The sequence below is a fragment of the Lutra lutra genome, chromosome 3, assembly GCF_902655055.1.
Source record: "Lutra lutra chromosome 3, mLutLut1.2, whole genome shotgun sequence".
Taxonomy (NCBI): domain Eukaryota; kingdom Metazoa; phylum Chordata; class Mammalia; order Carnivora; family Mustelidae; genus Lutra; species Lutra lutra.
This window is the reverse complement of record NC_062280.1, coordinates 201216919-201231516: the sequence shown is the minus strand read 5'-3', so window position 1 is coordinate 201231516 and position 14598 is coordinate 201216919. Positions and strand designations below refer to the sequence as shown.

The window sequence follows — 14598 nt, the reverse complement described above, 5'->3', positions numbered from 1 at the left end:
AATACAGTCCTCTAAGCCCACAGCAAATCCCTTCTGGACTTAAATAGGATATAAACAACAACTGGCATATGAATACGTTCATTCTTGCGTAAGCACGAGAAGGGTCGCGTCTCTTCCCTCAGCTTGATTTCCTAGTTCCCTTCTGCACTGGTCAAGGTGAACTGCTAGACACAATCACTACACCAGCCTCTCTTTCCCTCAATTTCCAGTTATTTTACAATCATAAGCTACTAACAGGACGCAGGTAAGGTACTTTTGTTTAGTTCAGGAACCCAACGGCAGTGGCAGTAATAATGGAATTGTCATTCTGTGAGCAAAGGCAATCCTTCGTGGATTTTGCCACGTGCTCTGCAGTACCCTTTCATCAGCTGTGCGGCCGTGAAGTAGGCGGCCATGGCCTGGTCGTGCTCACTCTCCACCGCAAACGAGTGCCCGTACGCTACCCACGCAGGCCCGTAAGTCTTCTCAAGTGTTGTCGCTTTGCTGAAACGAGATGTCATCCTAGTCATACAGTCGTTCTTAAAATTTTTTCTTTTATATTAAGCTGAAGGCTTCGAGGATATTAGAATAAATGAGCTCTCAAGATATTAAATACTTGCATAACAACTGCATTCATGCATTTAAAATAACACAATGCTTAACAGTAAGCAAGCAAAATTTTAAGAAATCTTAAGAGAGGTCCACAACTTTTTAGGTACAATAACCCACTGCCATCCTGTACAGAATTTACAAACATTACTTAATCCAGGAGCTTTGTTTCACTAATGGTGGTGATAGCAACCATTTAAAGAAGCACCATCTTACAGTCCTTATATGCACCACCTAATCCTAATGACTCGCAAGATGAATTACACTGAGCCTGGGAAGATGAAGTGACAGCCCGTGGATGGTGGTAAGAGGGTCACTCTGGCTCTGCAGACTGGACTGCATGGTCTCTGTCTTAAGTAATCCCCAGTCAGCAGACACACTGGTAACCCATATCATAAAACATGGAAAACATAAAGGATGAGATTCCCATTTCCCAGCAGTTTATTTTCTACATTTTCCATCACTCAAATGTTCCTTGCTTCATGTGGAGCCCATCACTTAATCAGAGAAGCATACCTTCCTACTGAGAAAGCACAAGTTCTAAAATACGTAACGTTCAACTAACCACGGAACTCCTATTTTTTTCCTAGTGAAAGATCCTCACATGTCATCCTCCTAGTTTTCCTAACAAGCCTGGGATACAAGCGTTGGACCATTCCCATTTTTAAAGAAGAGAGGGTCAGAGAAATTAACTTTCCCAAGGAATTACAGCTAGTTAAGTGGCAGGACTTGCATTAGAGTTCAAATCTGGGTCCAAAGTTTATACATTTTCCCTTAGAGCCATTTTCTATTTTGTTCATATGGAAGAAGTCAGTTATTATAAAACCTTAAATCTGTAGTTATTCTTCCCACACTGGACATTCTTCTGTACTTCAGTAATTGAATAAAACTGATTAAAGAGCTTGACTGAGCTGCATGGAGCTCCTAAAGCTAAGACCGCAGCAGATCCTTATATAAACTAGCTCTCACTATGCCAAGAATTCTGTTCTATAGTCACATTTAGTGATCCCAATCTCACGTGGTCTCACGTAATTTCACAACTGTTAACAGTATCTCTGTAAATAAAAAACAGGCTTCAAATTACATTATTCTTTCCTATTTCTTCTCATTTATAAATAATTTCAACATATCATAAGTTATTGAGAACAAGGTCCACACCACTGACTAATCTCCCCTCATGACATCTTATAAAAAGGTACATAATTGATATAACTGAACTGAATATGCTAAAGAAATCATTCTTTCATACTGCTTTTAAATTAACTAGTTATTGTATTAAAAAGGATGAACAAAAAATCAGTTCCTATAGGCTTATTACAGAGGAAAACAACAGATTCATACCTGAGATATCTTCTGGCATGTTCATTTTTATGACCAACCATAAGATAATAGCATCCCACTGCAAACCAAGACACCTACAAAATTCAAAATTTACTGTGACCAAAGATGCTTAACTTGGAACTGGAAATCTCCAACATATTAGGCCAGAGATGGGACTGAATGTCCCATCACATGTTCTAGCTCAAGTTATTCTAGTTCAAGTTGGAAACTTCTGTAAGACAGGCGGTCTATCAAGTCCTAGATGAAAAAGAATAGATGCTTCCTCAAAGAGCCTTCAACGATGTTCCTGCGGCATCAAGATGAGGTCCCCAAACGCTTACTTCGAACACCAGTCCCCGTCACAGCTGCCCTGGCTCCACCCTGGCTCTGGCTGGCACTCACCAGGATCGACCTCACTGGCTGACTTCTCTTGCACTGGTTTTGCCTCTTTCTTAATTATTTTCATGCTGGCCTAAGGTACAGGTTGTGTACCTTGTGTGGGCCTTAGGCCTTGATCCCTGACTTCTGTCTCTAAAGACATAGTTCCTGATTCCAGTTTCGATTTCTGGGTCCCGGCTGTGACCCACAGCAATGTGGGAGACACAAAGATTCAATCACTACACAGTTCAGTTAGGTATGTTACACATGCAACATGAAAGAGCATTACTCGCGAGAGGTGATACGACTTTCACTTTCAACATCTTATTTTTCTTACATCAAGTATTCTAAAATAAGGATATATAATTTCCATAACCAGAAAAAAAAAAAGATTTTGTCTTATTTGTGTCTTTCGTTATTGTCTGAAGATATCTAAAAAAAGAAAAAAAAAACCTTCATGGACTGAAAAATTTAATGCTGCTTCTAATTATCATAGCACTAGGAGGTTCTTCTCCAACACCTTGAAATAAAACATTATTCACTTGAACTCAAATGTAAGTTACTACTTAAACACCAATTAAGTATTTTTTAAGGTTCAGGTAACAAAACAAAACAAAAAAACAACCCACCAACAAAAGGTATACATTGTACATGTACTTACAGGATTACTAGGATACAGATCCACCAACTTATGAGAAAGATAGAAAAGTTCTACATTAGAGAAAAAGAAAAAAAATTACATCCAGTGAATTTTAAAATATGACTTTCCTCAAGTTACACAGAACAAAATCACACAGATTTTGTTCTCACGGCAATAACTTCATACTTTTCTTTCTTTCTACCTAATGAGATACATGAACCTCCCAGGCACCCGCCCAGGCACCTGCCACAGCTGCTTCGCTAACCTCCACCGTCCCCACTCCTGACCCCGTAAGTGAGAGGGGATGAACCGGATGAACGACACATGACACAGCCCGTCATACTGCTTAAAAAGTAAGGTCTCAGCTCTTCACCTGTCTTAAAAACTGGGGGCGCCTGGGGGCTCAGCTGGTTAAGCCATTGCCTTCAGCTCAAGTCATGATCCCAGGGTCCCAGGATCGAGTTCCACATCAGGCTCCCAGCTCCACAGGGAGTCTGCTTCTCCCTCTGACCTCCCCTCTCAGGCTCTCTCTCAAATAAATAAATAAAAAACTTAAAAACAAAAACGAAAACTGAGGTCTCTGACTCCATGGCCTTATTATGGACCATCTTAATCACCCACAACCAATCTGCATAACCAAACTTTCTTTAGTTTACCAACTCAGCAAGATGACTTCTTGATAAATAAGTCCAAGTCCTAAAACACCCTGGTGACATTTCCCGCATTCAGACTTGGACTCATTAGACCAGGAGAGCCAGAGAGATGGCATCTGCAGAGAGCTCCAGGAGACGGGACGCTGCTGGTCCACGGGCTGTGAGCAGCAGGGGTTTGGAGCTGCAGTGTCTGGCTCTTTAAACTCCTGGCCGAGTTCACTACTCAGTTTAAAAGATTTAAGGGCAAATAGCATCTAAATGTAACTGAATGTTTCTGAAATGTTAAAATATGGAAAGCACAAGCAAAAAAATCTATCCCCCTCCAGTTTCTAAAGAGTTACTGCCTGCTATCTTATCAATTTTCTTACGGATTTTACAAAAAAAAGGAAAAACAGAAAAACTGCCCCCCCCCAGTACTCTAAAGCTTATGTAACCTAGGGCACCTGGTGGCTCAGTTGGTTAAGCAACTGCCTTCGGCTCAGGTCATGATCCTGGAGTCCCAGGATCGAGTCCCACATCAGGCCTTCTGCTCATCAGGGAGCTGGCTTCTCCCTCTAGCCCTCGCCCCTTTCATGCTCTCTCTCTCAAATAAATAAAATCTTAAAAAAAAAAAAAAAAGCTTATGTAACCTAAACCAGAAACTACATTGGAGAAAATGAGGCAAAGATAAAGGAAGAGTGTCCTGGTTGACCATCAGTCATTTCAATAAGCCTTTCTTACCCTTATTCCTCACCCTCACTGAAGAACTCCACTATGTTGTCACCTGCAATCTCAATTATCCAGGACTTATGAGAGAAAATTTCCAGTTACAGAATTTTTTTTGTATTAACAATTATTATTTTTTTAAGGATTCTATTTATTTGCCAGAGACAGTGTGTGTGTGCGCACAAATGGGAGAGCAGCAGGAAGAGGGAGAAGCAGGCTCCCCAATGCACAGCTTGATCCCAGGACCCTGGGATCATGACCCACGCCAAAGGTAGACGCCTAACCACTGAGCCACCCAGGCACCCCCACACCCAACCATCCCTTAACAATTATCATTTTATTTATTGTTTGGTTTTAGGTAGGCTCCACACCCAGCATAGAGCCCAACACAGGGCCTGAACTCATTACCCTGAGGATCAAGAGCTGAGTCAAGAGTTGCACACTCAACCACACTCAACAAAAGGAGCTACCCGGGCACCCCAACAATTATTATTTGAATTAAAAAAACGTTTACCATTCGCTTTATTCAGCTCCACAAGTGTTCCTATATGTACAGGCAAACAGTTTGCATGGAAAGGATCTTTCTCCATTACTCTGAAAGTCAAAGCAACACATTAACTACACCAGAAACAGTATGTAACAGGTCATAACTCATTAAAATTAGCTATGTCTAAATACTCATTACAACATTATGTAGAACACTGTGGGTTATGATACTTTTTTTCTTTAAGATTTTATTCATTTATTTGACAGAGATCACAAGTAGGCAGAGAGGCAGGCAGAGAGAGAAGGGGAAGCAGGCTTCCTGCCGAACAGAGAGCCCGATGCGGGACGCGATCCCAGGACCCTGAGACCATGACCCGAGCCGAAGGCAGGGGCTTAACCCAATGAACCACCCAGGCGCCCCTCCTTTTTACTTTCTTATTCATCTTCAGGTTGGCACAGTTAAGGTAATGATTATCTTATAGATGAAAGGAAAAATTCTGGTTTATTTGTTAATAATAGAAATAAATACTATCACATATATTTCGTTCAAGTCAATGGAACTATAACACATAAAACAAGCAATCCAATTATTTAAAAGGATTAAAAACAATATGAACAGATATAAACAGATCATAAGCATCTGTCAATAAAAATTTTTGTGGTATCAAGGATTTTAAGCAACCCCAAAGATCTGTTAAAAATAGCATATGTGTGTTCACTTCAACAACACACACATTAAAAACACCATATGTAATTTAGCTAAAAGACAAGCTTGAATTGTGTGCACTTGAAGACTGGTATGGGGGGAGATGGACTGGCTAGTTAGTGAGCCTGACTCAGCACCCAGTACCTAGAGGAATTCACCCATCCCTACTTTAACAAAGAATGGATTTTATAAGACTACGTGCCAGAATCATAGTTCCAAACTTGCAAATTGTAAAAGACAGATGAGGGGCATGTCTATTTCCAAGGTAATGGAATAAAGCAACAGTGTGCATAAACCTGTGTCTATAAATTGCTCCTTTAAGACAACAGGAACCCTCTAGTACTCAGCAAAATGTAAAGACAACTTAAATTATCATCAATTAGTTCAAGATTATTCGGAAAGCAGTCCTGACCCTTCTTAGGTACAAATGGGGCTGGGCTCTATGCTCCCACACAGAAATGAGTAGATATACTTACACAGAAGTAAGCTTGTAGCACATTTTAAAATCACAGTTATAATAATGTCTTTCAGCTAAAGACACTACCACATCCAGATTCTCTTGCAAACCATCTACAGACTCGGGGAGGACAGTTTCACTAGGTTTATTATACTGCAACAGAGAAGGTAAACATGAACTCAGTGAGCAGTACAAAACAAACAGCAGACTCCATCTGGCCCAAGGGCTTGGGTTTGCACAGGGCAGGTGTGAGCCTCTGGAAGCCCTAACTTCCCATCCCATCCAACCTCCTCTCAGTTAGCTCAACTCTCTTCTCAATTTTGTCACGGAATTCCAGGGTAGGAAGTAATTTACAAATTACAAGTTCAGGAAGCATAAGAAAAAGTCCTCATTTTCATACATCATCATCCCATTTATGTGATAGTTTAATTAGCATAACGAGTCCCTAGGAGAAAGACATGTTTTTGGAAGCTTTTTTATTAATCACATCATATATTTTAAGTAATCTAAATTTATTCTTGCAAATATGCTAAATTAATAAAAATTAACTTTTAAAAATTTAACCACTAAAAGAATAGAGGCCAAATTCAGGGAAATATTTACATAAAGCAAAAAATACATGTTTTTACTTACCTTTTTTAATTTGTTCTCAAAGAGAAAGCGTAGCAATTCCTGTTCTTCGGTACAGAGCTTGCTAAGAGGTAGTGACTCAAGAAGTTCTTTTTCTTAAAAATGTTAAGAACAAAGAATGTCCTCACAATATTTATGGGGGGAAAACATCAGCAATGAAAAATATTCTTCTATAATTCTTGGTCTAAGCAAATCAAACTCAGAGGAGAAAATAACAAGATCAAAATGTACTAGAAAAACTAAGACAATGGTTCCAGACCCAGAGGACGCGAAGTACTTGGAGGGCTGAGCCATGAAGCCTTTTAGGTGATGCTGGTCATCACAAGGTGCAAGGACCAACAAGCTGGTTTCCCAACCTCACTCTGTGTGGACAGAGCTGGCCGTTCTAGCACCACAAGACGGTTAGCAGGATCTCTGATCTCTACCCACTAGATGCCAGTAGCAACCTCACACTCCCAAGCCCAATTTGTAAAAATCAAAAATGGACCCGTAGGGGGCAAAATCAACCTTGCTGAGAACCATGGCACTAGCCTAAACTATGCTTGACCCTCGTTCATACAACACCTGCACTTTCTCTCTGCTTCTCGCATGTCTCCTCCTCATATTACTGCTCACATATTAAGTCTATGGTTCTCAGCCCTAGTTGTACCTTCAGGTCATCTGAGAGCTTTAAAACATCTGATGCTAAAGCCCCACCACCAGAGATTCTGTTCCACGTGCCTGGAGTTGGGAACTACACACTGATGTTTTCAAAGCCCCTCAGGACTTTGAGATATACACAGGTCGGGCACCTCTGAATCAGATACCGAGAACTCAGTTTACACTACCTTAAGTCACTTCTCCAAAAGATGGTCTCATCATATCAAAACCTCTAAAGATTCTGATAACAATGTGCTCCACATTTGAAGATGCTAAGGAAGTTAATACATCTATTTAAACCTGCACATAGTCTGCTCTTGATTCTACAGATTTCAGAAGAAAAAAAATCCAACCAATATTAATCGTGTTAAACATGAAAACACCTGAGTTTCCAAACCTTCTTGGGCTGTCAACATGTGATGTGATGTTAAAAGATCAAATGCTTCAAAACAGTAGGCATCGAGCTTCAAAGCTTCTTTGTAGCTACAGGTAGCCAGGGCTCGGTTGTCCAGGGCATCATAGATCTTCCCTCGTAGGAGACAAATAGAACTCTTTATCTGTTGGAAAAATGAGTCACACACTAAATCAATACTTCTAAGCTTAACTTTTGATCAAGAATTATATATTATCTGGGGCACCTGGGTGGCTCAGTGGATTAAGCATCTGCCTTTGGCTCAAGTCATGATCCTGGAGTCCCAGGATCGAGTCCCACATCGGGCTCCCCACTCAGTGGAGAGTCTGCTTCTCCCTCTGACCCTCCCCACCCTTATGCTTTTGCCCATGTGCAAATAAAAAAATAAAATAAAAGGAGTTATATATTATCTGAAAACTGAGACTCTTCTTACCCTCTAAAAGGACTTATTCCATCCCAACCATCAGATGGCATAAATTAACAGAAACAGGAAAGCAAAGTAAAACTTTTCTAAGCTGTTTCTCCCAGGCTCTTCTCATTTTAACAATTTTTTTTTAAATATTTTATTTATTTATTTGACAGACAAAGATCACAAGTAGGCAGAGAGGCAGGCAGAGAGAGAGGAGGAAGCAGGCTCCCTGCTGAGCAGAGAGCCTGATGCGGGGCTTGATCCCAGGACCCTGAGATCATGACCTGAGCGGAAGGCAGAGGCTTTAACCCACTGAGCCACCCAGGTGCCCTCATTTTAACAATTTTTATAGAGCACATGCCACAGCTACTTTGTTCCTTATCTGTTCTGTCTCAAAAAGGGTAATGATTTAGATAACAAACAGCATACAAATATTAAACTCAGGCAGTTTGACAGGCAGCTCTCAATGAAAGGTTCTTAGTTAATATTGGAAAATGCAGCAACATAGCACAATGGTCATGGATTTGTAGGACTGGATAGATCTAAGTTCAAATCTCAGCTCTGATGCTTACTAGTAACCCCAGACAAGTTTCCTTTCCCCATCTAACTTACAAGGCCTGAGAACTAGAGGGAATCATTCTCTGCACAGCTAGCACATGCTACGGTGTTCACACAGTAACCACCGCACTACTACAGTTAACATGAGTAATTCAACTTATATTCCAGACTCTGACCCTCAAGAAACATGTAACTAAACTTATAGATGATCCAGAAACGGGCAGCTGAAAGGGGTGAAAAGCACAGAAAAGTCATCAGGAATTCCAAACCTAAAAATATTAGAAGATATAACAAGCTAAACTTAAACCAAGTCAGTACCCTATGACCTGTGGGGGGCGGGGGGGGAGTAATTTCATAAAATAATAACACATTACAAATAAACCATGCATTTCTTAGCAAGAAAATTAATGGATAAACAGTCCAAAATAATAATGGTAATACCAAGTTCCCTCATAAATATCTTTCTTAGTGGAAAAATTAATGCACTTCTTAGCACATAGATATCTCAAGAAGGCTGTTTAATGGGGCGCCTGGGTGGCTCAGTGGGTTGGGCCACTGCCTTCGGCTCAGGTCATGATCTCAGGGTCCTGGGATCGAGCCCCGCATCGGGCTCTCTGCTCAGCGGGGAGCCTGCTTCCTCCTCTCTCTCTCTGCCTTCCTCTCCATCTACTTGTGATCTCTCTCTGTCAAATAAATAAATAAAATCTTTAAAAAAAAAAAAAAAAAAAAAAAAGAAGAAGGCTGTTTAAAAAAAAAAAGAAAAATAGAATAGTTCAGACTAAAAAACTGTGAATATTATTTATTATGTTACATTACATAATCTCCGCCAACAAAGAATTTACAACTTCAGGCAGATATGAAGTATACAAACTGAAATATATACTAAATAACATAGTAACACCAGACCACTCCCTGCAAAGAAGCAAACTAAGGTAACCAAGGTTTTTTTTTGGGGGGGGGGGGTGTTGCAACACAGTAAGATGGGGAAAGGATTAAGGTATCAAAAATGAGAAAGATCTCAGGTGAGCCTCTTTCAGATTCAAACATATGAGGACATAACTACAACTTCCAACTAAGGACGCAGAAATGTTCGGAATCTTTTTGTGTTTCAGTTGCAAATAAGTTGGGAACCAAACTGTTTTAACGTGGTTATACTGAAATAAAAGAAAGTGATTTACGTTTGCCATATCATGTGAGTATTTCTCACTGATGTTACGGCAGCATGCTAACTGCATGACTTACCGAAGACTGTGACATTTCCCAGTCACTGGAGGGGTCTTTCAAGCCACTTTCGTCCTTCAAGTATTTTTCAAATAACCTTTTGTTGATTGGCTCCTCCATGTCAAGAATGTCAAGAGCCTGCTGATGCTCTCTCGCAGCATACTGTGTAAAACCAGAAATCCTGTCCATCACCCATGACTGCTAACGGTACACACACAAGTACTGTAGACTTTAAAAGGGCAATATAATATCATACCCATTACCTGAATTTAAAACGTAGAGTTTAAAATTTAAAATTCTAAAGCAGAATCTTCTTCATGCATGTCAGATTCCAGTAAATGGAGAATCAATATTTTATAGCAAACAATACTAAAGAAAACATTTCCTCATGAACTACTTTACTGCCAAGCTTGATCACCAGAATCCTTACCCAACCGTAAGGGATGTGTAACATTCACATAATTAAATTTTTACCAAAGAAAACTGAAACTGAGAGCATACTTACATGGCATCTAGCTGCAAGGTAGCGACAAGCTTCATACAGCTAAGAAACAAATCAATCTATTAAAAAAGAGATCGAGAAAATATACACCCTCATTCTAAGAGAAAACTATAAACATAAAATGAAGAAAGTTACTTTCATAATGTCCTTTTACTCTTGCAGAAAATCCAAATCCAGTCTTTTTAACTCATATTCATCTGTTTACCAGGTACTAATGATTCAAAAAGGAGTAAGGAGGGACACCCACGTGGCTCAGTTGATTAAGTATCAGCCTTCACCTCAGGTCATGATCCTGGGTCCTGGGACAGAGTCCTGCATTGGGCTCCCTGCTCAGCTGGGAGCCAGCTTCTCCCTTTGCCCCGCATTCCCCCCATGCTTGTGTGCGCGCGCTCTCTCTCTCTCTGAAGTAAATAAAATATTTTTTAAAAAGGCAAAATAAAACAATAAGATGGTTAAGAATAAAAAGGAGTTGGGATCTGCCCTCAAGGAGGTTTAGGCAGGAAGACATAAACACAGCACTATGTAAGACATAAACAACATAAAGTCTGAAAGAAGAGCATGAGAAATACTGGCCAGTTAAAGAAAACATGTGCAAGGGAGAGAAAAGTGAGAGGTTGGCCAGCATTTCAGGCACTGAGCATGAACAGCTGTCACACGTCCAGGGGACTGCAAGTAGTCAGCAAGACTGGGTTGCATGTGACATGTAGTGGTCATGGTGCTGGGTTCCACACAGACTGCAGAGAAATCATAAAGGACCTTTGGTGCCTACTGATTTTACCCTGTAGGTGATGGGAGATCACTGAGTGATATTGTGAGTGCTATGGCCAGGCCTGTGTTTCTGTATTTTGTGATAGTTTAAAAAACTAAAAGACTTGTGATAGTTTAAAAGACGGTTAAAAAGAGGGAAGGGGCACCTGGGTGGCTCAGTGGGTTAAAGCCTTTGCCTTCAGCTCAGGTCATGATCCCAGGGTCCTGGGATTGAGCCCCACATTGGGCTCTCTGCTCAGCAGGGAGCCTGCTTCCCTCTCTCTCTCTGCCTTCTCTCTGCCTACTTGTGATCTCTGCCTGTCAAATAAATAAAATCTTTAAAAAAAAAAAAAAAGAGAGGGAAAGTAGAGTGGCATAGATGTTACTAGAGAAAGCAGACAAAAGATTAAAACAAAACAGACAAGTTAAAGACCTGACATGTATAAGCAGTAATGACAGTGAAGGAAATATCCATAATTCCAGGGTTATTTAGAAAACAGAATTTTCAAAACTTAGTGACTAGATGGGGAGGGTGGGCAAAAGTGACTGAGATTAGGAATAAGATAATTTCTCTTTACATTCAGTAAGAAAAACTGAATCCTTTTAAATAATTTTGACATTTAATCTAATGGCAATTTTGAAAAGCTTTGGGAAGCTTTAACATTCACACCAACACTTACTTTATCCAGTTTTCGTGACCGAAGTGCATGAGCTGCTCTATGATATTGCGCTGTTAGGTAAAGACACTGAGCCAACCAATAAATATCCTGGGGTTCCTCTGAAAGGAAAAAAAAAAAAAAATCACATAAAGTAGTAAGAGGTACAAGGAAAAATAGAAAGGTTTTTAAAATACAAAAATCAGGAAAAAAAAATTAGAAGTTGTCACTTACCATGAGAGAGTGAAGCTACTTTATCTGCCCAAAATAGAGCACTTTGATACTGTTGCTGTATTAAAAAAAAATTACTGTTATTTCAATAGTTTTAAACAAATATCTAATATTATTAGAATGCTATATAGTAAATCAACATCTTAATACAGTAACTGCGTGTTGCAGGGTTAGTCCACCAATCCTATCTCCATTTTACATCTCAGCTGAGTTTGGTTCAGTGGTACAATTAAAACGTTGCAAGATCTTTGACAATATACAGCTTAAGAAGGTAGGATTTCTTTTTAAACTTACACATTGGAAAAATGTTATCAGCAGGTCCCTAAAACCCTAGACAGTTTAAACAATTCTTTTACAGTATCTCCTCACTAGCAACGCTCTCCGTTCTTGAACGCAAACTGCAACTCTGTTGCCAGCCAACCCGCCAAGAGGAATGCTTAGGGAATGGTTACAAATTGGCGAACTTTAAGTGCCCCAAGGGTGGACACCAGGCCCGTCTCATTGCTCACCAGTCCCCAGGGCCAGAGACAAAGTGCTCAGGGCCATCCGTGCCGTTCTGCGGACCGACCAAGGTACCGCGCTCCGGCGCACCGCGGGCGTCGGCATCTCACAGCCACTGAACACCTCACACGAGCGTGGCTCCCTCCCCTTCTCGTTTCCAACTTTACAAAACCTACGTGACCTCGCCGGTTCCGAAGTCGCTCCGGAGCGCTGCGGTTCTCGCGCACAGCGCGCACGACTAGTTCAAAGCAGGGACGCGACAAAACAGGGTCGCCCGCGTCTTCGTTCACTTAGATTCTGCCGAGCCAGAACTACCACTTCCCATCAGCCGGCTCAACTCAGAAGCCGCCTGCCACTGTCCTCCCACGGCAACGTCCCGTCCCGCCTCCAGCCAGCACCCGCTCCGCGCGCAGCAGTCGGGCTCCGCGCACGTGTGGGGCCGGCGGGCCGCTCAGCGGCGTCCACTCCGGTGTCCCTCGTCCTCCCCGCTGCACAGCGGGCGGGGGGGCGGGGCGGGGCTGGACCCGTCCCTTCGGGGCTTTAGCCCAGGGCGAAGGCCCAGGCCCGGCCCGACCAAGCGCCACCAAGGCCGCGACGACAGTCTGCCCTGCGGACCGGGGCTCCGAGCCGGCCTTCCTCCCGCGTGCCCCCGGGCCCGCGCTCCCGCGTCGGGCCGCCCACCTGGTCCAGGTACTGCCGGACTCGCTTCCGCAGCCGCTCCAGGTTCATGGCCGCGGGGCCGGGGAGTCCGACCGAGCGCCGTCCACCACCGCGGCGCGCGCCCGCCTTCCCGCTGCCCGCCGGGCCCGCCCGGAGCCCGCGCAGCAGCGGCCCGCGACCGCTCCGACCCCGCCCGGCCCCGCGCCGGAGCTTCCGCTCCCGGCCAGACTCCGCCCCGGAAGCCGTCCGCGAACGCGTCCCGTCTGGCGCCGGAAGCCGGGGTCGCGCCTTCGGTTCCGAGGCGCTTCTTTGACCCCCGGGTTGCCGGCGGTTTGGGGGCCCTGGACGCCTTTCCTTTGCGCTCAGGGTCCCTGGTCGCGCGGCGCGTCGTGCCGTCCGTGCGCCGTTCACTCATGGGCTCGCTCTGCGGCCGGCGGGGGCGACCGCGGACGGGCTTGAGGTGTAGGCGGCGACGCCGGCCCGGAGGCCCCACGTGTCCCCGTGCCGCCGCGGAGGCAGAAGCCCCGGGTCGAGGAGGCCGCGACCGAAGCCCGGGGAGGAGCCCGGAGGCTGCCCGCGGAGACCGATTCCGGGCCGGGGGGTGCTACGGGGCCGCCGTGGGCGCCCCGAGCCCCGCGATCTGGCCCAGCCGACCTTGGGGCGCCCGCGTTCCATCCCGGAGGCCCCGCTTGAGCGACCCTCCCGCACCCGGTGCCTGAGCTCCGCGGCGCGCGGTCCGGAGAGCCCTGCGAGCGGGGTTCGGGCGGGGCCCCGCCCCGCCGTGACCCCCCGGCCCGCCCCGCGTCCGCCCGCGGTGGCCCCTCACCTGCGGGGACGGCCTCCCGCCTCGCGGACGGTTTCCCCGCCCCGCCGGCACGAACGTCCCCCGGTGGTTTTGTCTCCGACCGCGCGCGTGGGAGACGCGCAGACCAGGCCGGCCCGCGAGACGGGGTAGAGGTGGTTGTGCGGCTGCCGGGAGCGGGGCTTGGGCGGGCGGTCACCTGGGAGGGGACGGGAGGCCACGATGACCCAAAACGGGCCGCAGCGGTTCCCGGACCCGCGGTTTCCCGGCGTGCGGCGCGGCCGGAGGAACCTGCGGAACACGGGGTGGACAGTGTGTGCGAGAGTCGCGCAGCGGCCCGTGGAGTGTCGCGGACGGAGCGCAGGGACCGCGACCACGTAAGTGATGAAACTGAGCCTTTCCTCCTCATAGTGAAGTTACGTTCTTTAAGCAAAGCCAATGCACTCTCGTTACCAAGAAGAAAAAGTATGTAGATGGATGAACCGCGAATGAAGTGAAAAGACAAGAAGAAATCAAGTGGGAACTTAGCATAACATGCCAGTTTCCTTCAGAGGTAAAGCCACTGTCGAAAGACCAATGATTCGGGGGCCCGGGTGGCTCAGTCAGCTGAGTACCTGCCTTTGGCTCACAGGTCTCCGTTAGGGTCTGCGGATGGAGCCCCACAGGGGCTCTCTGCTGCGCGGGGCGCCTGCTTCTC

General features: G+C 44.7%; 1 protein-coding gene across 1 annotated transcript in view; it reads right to left on the bottom strand.

Annotated features, from left to right (window-relative positions):
• CDC16 (cell division cycle 16) overlaps positions 1–13329 on the bottom strand; it is a 30757-nt gene extending 17428 nt beyond the window's left edge. Inside the window, exons 1-12 of the mRNA XM_047720517.1 lie at positions 13121–13329; positions 11942–11996; positions 11732–11829; positions 10308–10346; positions 9824–9964; positions 7600–7759; positions 6567–6658; positions 5953–6086; positions 4799–4878; positions 2948–2997; positions 1930–2003; positions 358–483 (exon numbers count right to left, since the gene is read on the bottom strand). Of these exons, the coding sequence (XP_047576473.1) occupies positions 358–483; positions 1930–2003; positions 2948–2997; positions 4799–4878; positions 5953–6086; positions 6567–6658; positions 7600–7759; positions 9824–9964; positions 10308–10346; positions 11732–11829; positions 11942–11996; positions 13121–13168 (1097 nt within the window). The 5' untranslated portion in view covers positions 13169–13329. The remainder of the gene's footprint in view (positions 1–357; positions 484–1929; positions 2004–2947; positions 2998–4798; positions 4879–5952; positions 6087–6566; positions 6659–7599; positions 7760–9823; positions 9965–10307; positions 10347–11731; positions 11830–11941; positions 11997–13120) is intronic.
• Positions 13330–14598: the final 1269 nt, after the last annotated feature.